This window comes from Chrysochloris asiatica, unplaced genomic scaffold (genome assembly GCF_000296735.1).
Source record: "Chrysochloris asiatica unplaced genomic scaffold, ChrAsi1.0 scaffold00028, whole genome shotgun sequence".
In the NCBI taxonomy this organism is placed as follows: domain Eukaryota; kingdom Metazoa; phylum Chordata; class Mammalia; order Afrosoricida; family Chrysochloridae; genus Chrysochloris; species Chrysochloris asiatica.
Window position 1 is genome coordinate 15,439,019 of NW_006408546.1, and position 4,640 is coordinate 15,443,658.

The 4,640-nt window shown below is 40.0% G+C and overlaps 1 protein-coding gene across 1 annotated transcript in view; it reads left to right on the forward strand.

Moving 5' to 3' along the window:
- CLDN18 (claudin 18) overlaps positions 1–1,618 on the forward strand; it is a 26,236-nt gene extending 24,618 nt beyond the window's left edge. The window contains exons 4-5 of the mRNA XM_006846609.1: positions 130–240; positions 1,447–1,618. Of these exons, the coding sequence (XP_006846672.1) occupies positions 130–240; positions 1,447–1,618 (283 nt within the window). The remainder of the gene's footprint in view (positions 1–129; positions 241–1,446) is intronic.
- The last annotated feature ends 3,022 nt before the right edge of the window (positions 1,619–4,640 follow it).

The window sequence follows — 4,640 nt, forward strand, 5'->3', positions numbered from 1 at the left end:
AGAGGGCATGTGTGGAATTCAAAGTGGGGGTGGTGGTGGAAAGACCAGGAGGACAGCATGGCCAAGCGCCACTGGGCAAAGCCTGGAGACTTGAGTTACCACACTCACAGAAGCCATCTCTCCACTCAGATACACCTTTGGTTCTGCTCTGTTCGTGGGCTGGGTCGCTGGAGGCCTCACACTGATCGGGGGTGTGATGATGTGCATTGCTTGCCGAGGTTTGATGCCAGAAGAAACCAAGTGAGTCTGCCCATCCCAATACCATCAGCCATTTCAATTGATCTGAATCCATTTTAGGGTATACATTGTAGCCAGAATGATTCATTTAGACATATAGAGAAACTTTATTAAAAGGATTATTGAACTTTTTCTTTTCTGAGGGATATCTCTATCTGCATAGATTTAGGTGTAATCTTGTTTGAAGTTAAAACCACCCCTTCCATTCCCTGAGTGATGCAAACATTTGACTGCTAACTGAAAGGTGGGTGGTTTAAGCCAAGAGACAACTCAGAAGAAGGCCTAGCATTCTGTTTCTAAAAGATCACAGCTTTGAAAACCCTATGTTGTTGTTGTTGTTGTTGTTGTTGTTGTTAAGTGACATTGAGTGGAGTTGGCTCTGACTCACAGCAACCCTGTATAGGATTTCCAAGGCACAGCTGGTGAGTTTGGACTGCTGACCTTATAGTTCAAACCCATCTTGCAATCCAACGCATTAACCTGCAGCGCCATACCAGGACTCCAGCTGAAAACCCTATGGAGCAGTTCTATTCTACACACATAGGGTCGCCATGAGTCAGAATCAACTCTGCAAGAATGGATTTCATTTTGATAGGTGCTTTCCAGCTCCAGTATTCTGTAACTCAACGAGATCTCAACTGTGAGAGGTTTTGTCCCTTAAGGGGCATTTGGTAACATCTAGTGCCGTGTTTTATTGTTACAACTCGAAGAGGGGTGTATAGAAGCCAGGGATGTTGCTAGTTATGAAGTGACTTGTATTTCCCAAAAATTTATGTTAAAGTTCTAATTCTTAGCAAGAAACCCTCAGTCCTGAGCAAACCAGGACAGTTGGTCGCCCAGACCTTTGGACAATGGCTTTCTACCTCTGCAATGGAACAGAATCTTGGAGTCTTCCTTAGCTGAAAGAGTAGACTAGCAAGTTCCTTCTCCTAATCAATTATAATGAAGTTGAGCTATAAACAAAGTGCAAGGTAACAGTATTATACTTAAGAACTTGTGAGCTGGAAGTTATCAGCTTTCAATCTGCTCATTTCATGGGTGAGATATCTAAGCCCAGAGAGAGTAAAAAAAAACTGCTAGAGATCATAGGGATAGGTAGCAGTAGAATAAGACTTTCAGTGTTAAACTGAGACCATACAGGATAAATGGTGGTAGCTGGTCCCCCTACCAAAGCTATCTATGGTCATGGAATGTTTCTTTTTCTTTCAGCTACAAAGGTGTGTCTTACCATGCCCAAAGTCATAATGTCAGTTATAAGCCTGGAGGCTTCAAGGCCAGCACTGGTTTAGGGTCCAACACCAAAAACAAGAGGATATACAATGGAGCTGCCCATGTTGAGGACGAGATGCAACCCCATCCTTCCAAGTACGACTATGTGTAGCACTCCAAAATAACAGCGTGGGCAGAGGAAACCCTCAATTAGAGCTCACCCAAGAAACCAGAAGATTTTACCATGATTCCTCATTGCTTTTGGCCCCCTCGATGGTTGGAAGTTAGAGAAATCTTAATTTTATCTGTGGTCAGAAGTCAGTTGGTCTTGGTCACATACCTCTGTCTCTATATATTCTATCATAAAACAGCTGAGTCACCATTTATGAATGAGAGTTCATGTATTCCAATTCTATGTTTCTCTCTTTTTAAAATATAACCTTTAAAAGCTGATGATGAACTGTGGTATGAGTCCCTATCACACATTCCTGATGATTTAGACAGACTCTCCCTCCAGTCAATAAGCTCATTGATAATATATTTCCCAGCTCATCCCCCAGCAAAATTTTGAAAGGGGAAAAAAAATAAAAGATTGACAATTAAAGACATTATTTTCTACTATTTGAGTTTTGTCTCTCTACCAACAATTTGGCTACTAACAAATATAATTGAAGATAGACATCAGGAGAAAGGTATTTGTAATTTCTCCAGTCCATCATTTCAGTTTTCTTGCATGTGATCTTGAAAGTTACCTGGACCAAGATGATTTTCAGTTTAAGGAAACCAAGTTTTTCTTTTTCTGTTGATATCTTCTCATCCCAGCAAGGCTAGCTCAGGGTTTTGACATCTCCACTAGAGGTTCTCTTTCCATCAGAGGCTAGAAATCATCCCCCAAAGAATGAGAAAAGGAATTTTTTTCTTTGTAATCAAAATCCTAAATACAATTAGGATGAATAATGTATTTTTAAATGTTATCTTATCTCTCTGAATTAGCCTTATCTTGCATGCGAACAGATAGAAGAAAATGAAAGAAGTAATTGCCTGAATGTTTTTTATATTGTACTTCATAAAGTCACACTTACATCTGAATTTCATGAAATGCTCACTGATCCTACTCCTTCCCCTTTGAGTTCTCCGGAACTCTGATTACACAAGCTAGAGTAAGTGTGGCACCCAGGAAACACAAATACTAGACCACGACAGATCCTCAGAAATAGATTAAGCCACTTCTTTAAAAAAAAAATGGTGAGCCTGAATTTAATGTTTTGCTTCCAAGTGTCAAATGGCTACAGGTCACTGCCACAGGACAGTGGCCTTCATGCAACACTATGGTCAACTTCTTTTCTCTGATAACTAACACCTTCACTAAATTTACTAAAGAGTGGTCAGACCATAGGATGCTCAAGTAGAAATAAAATCACTATTCTGTCATTGACTTTCCCTATGCTGAAATCATTGCCATTTGAACATAAAACTGAAATTCCTTCCTGCCACCAGGATCCCATCCCAGCATCAAAGTCAGAATAGGCCTCCTGGGAAATCAAGACAAGACTAGTCTGTCAAAGTTACCCAGTCAGGGAGTTGCTTTGGCCCATAGAGAATATGAGCATTAGGTTATTATTATTTGCTAAAAAAGACCTTACAGCAATAGTGTTTATGAAAGGGGCTTCCAAGAGGATGGGTGAGTACTAATAGGATTCTTCAGGTTGGAGAGACTGTGGCTGAGATCTGTTGCTCCATTCAGCAGAAAGAAGTTGTGTACCCCAAGGAGTTGTGTACTCAGAGGCCCTTGTCACTGAGACAGCAATAATTTTAAGCCAAATTAAATAAGGTACTCTTGTAATGCATCACCTGAGATAAAGGATGAAGAGATACATCAATTCAAGAAAAAAGAAAGAAGGCTGTGAAATCTAGAACTTGGAGATTGTTAAGATTCCTACGATTTGAGATGAAAATCATCACTTTAGGTTGAAGGCCCTGGATACAGACAATGAGCTCTTCCTATCACCAGACAGCACCAGGTCGATTCTGCGGCAGTGATGTGTAACTCAGGTTGTTAATGAGTACATTCTCTGTCCAACATTTAATTATTTGAAAGCTTCTAGATAGTTTGTGCTTTGTGATTTTTGCCTTGCTCTATCTTACTGCATATGCATTGAGTACTGACCTGCATGTTTTGTTACTTAAATATTAAAAACACTGTTATCTTACATTTGAATTGCTTCTGCTCCTTTTTTCCTAAGTTTTGAGAAGTGGAGGTGGTAGGTCCAGCATCGCAAAGCTGAGTACATATTCCCAGGGATGATCTTGCTTGTCATCTACAGCAGACATCTCTGTCTGCCTAGCAGCAGCCTGGTTGCCTGTTAGTGGTTTCCACAAGCTGGAAAACCTGAATAAGAAGGGGTTTCCAGTATAGTGGGTATACAGTATGGGGTCTAAGGACCAAGTTTAGCCTAACTAGCCCTAGGTGCATCTGTCTAAAATGTATGCTATAACTGGCCTGCTCATGAACCAGTAAGAAAAGAGACCCAATGCCTGTCCTCTTGATGATGTCAAGGGTTGGTTTCACAAGCTCAATTAGCTATGTTCATCAAGCCTGCATCAGGGAATGAAAATAGATTTATTTTACTTAAAAAAAAAAAAAAAATTAGCTGCTGAGGCTGCTTATGTACAAACACCTCATAGAATTTGCTTTCTTGGTTTGAAAGTTTAGGGTCACCCCAATTAATTGACTTAATAATGTGTTTAATGCTTCAGTTCTACATCCTAGTTTGTAATGTAGTGCCTGGGGTCCTAAAAATTTGTGTATAGCTTTACAAGATTCAACAATTGGTCCATAATCACCTGAAGCAATAGAGGAAGAAGAAGAATCATGAATAAGAGGAGAAATGGGATATAGAGTCAATTTCCTCTATAAACAGCTGCCTCATTTGCTAGGAGACCAGAAGAACTAGATGAGGCCCAGCTATCAGTACTGAATGTTTTGATAAAAGAGTCTATGGAAGAACCCTGGTCAAAAGGGGGAAAAAAAAGAATGTCTAATTCTCATGGGGTCCACATATTCTGGAACCGTGGAAGCTGAATGAACTCCTGAAACTATTACCCTGAGATGGCCTTTGCACCTTAAATCAAAAATATCCCCTGAAATCTAGTTAAAACCAAATAGCTTAGCTTAATTAGCAAAAAATATCTGC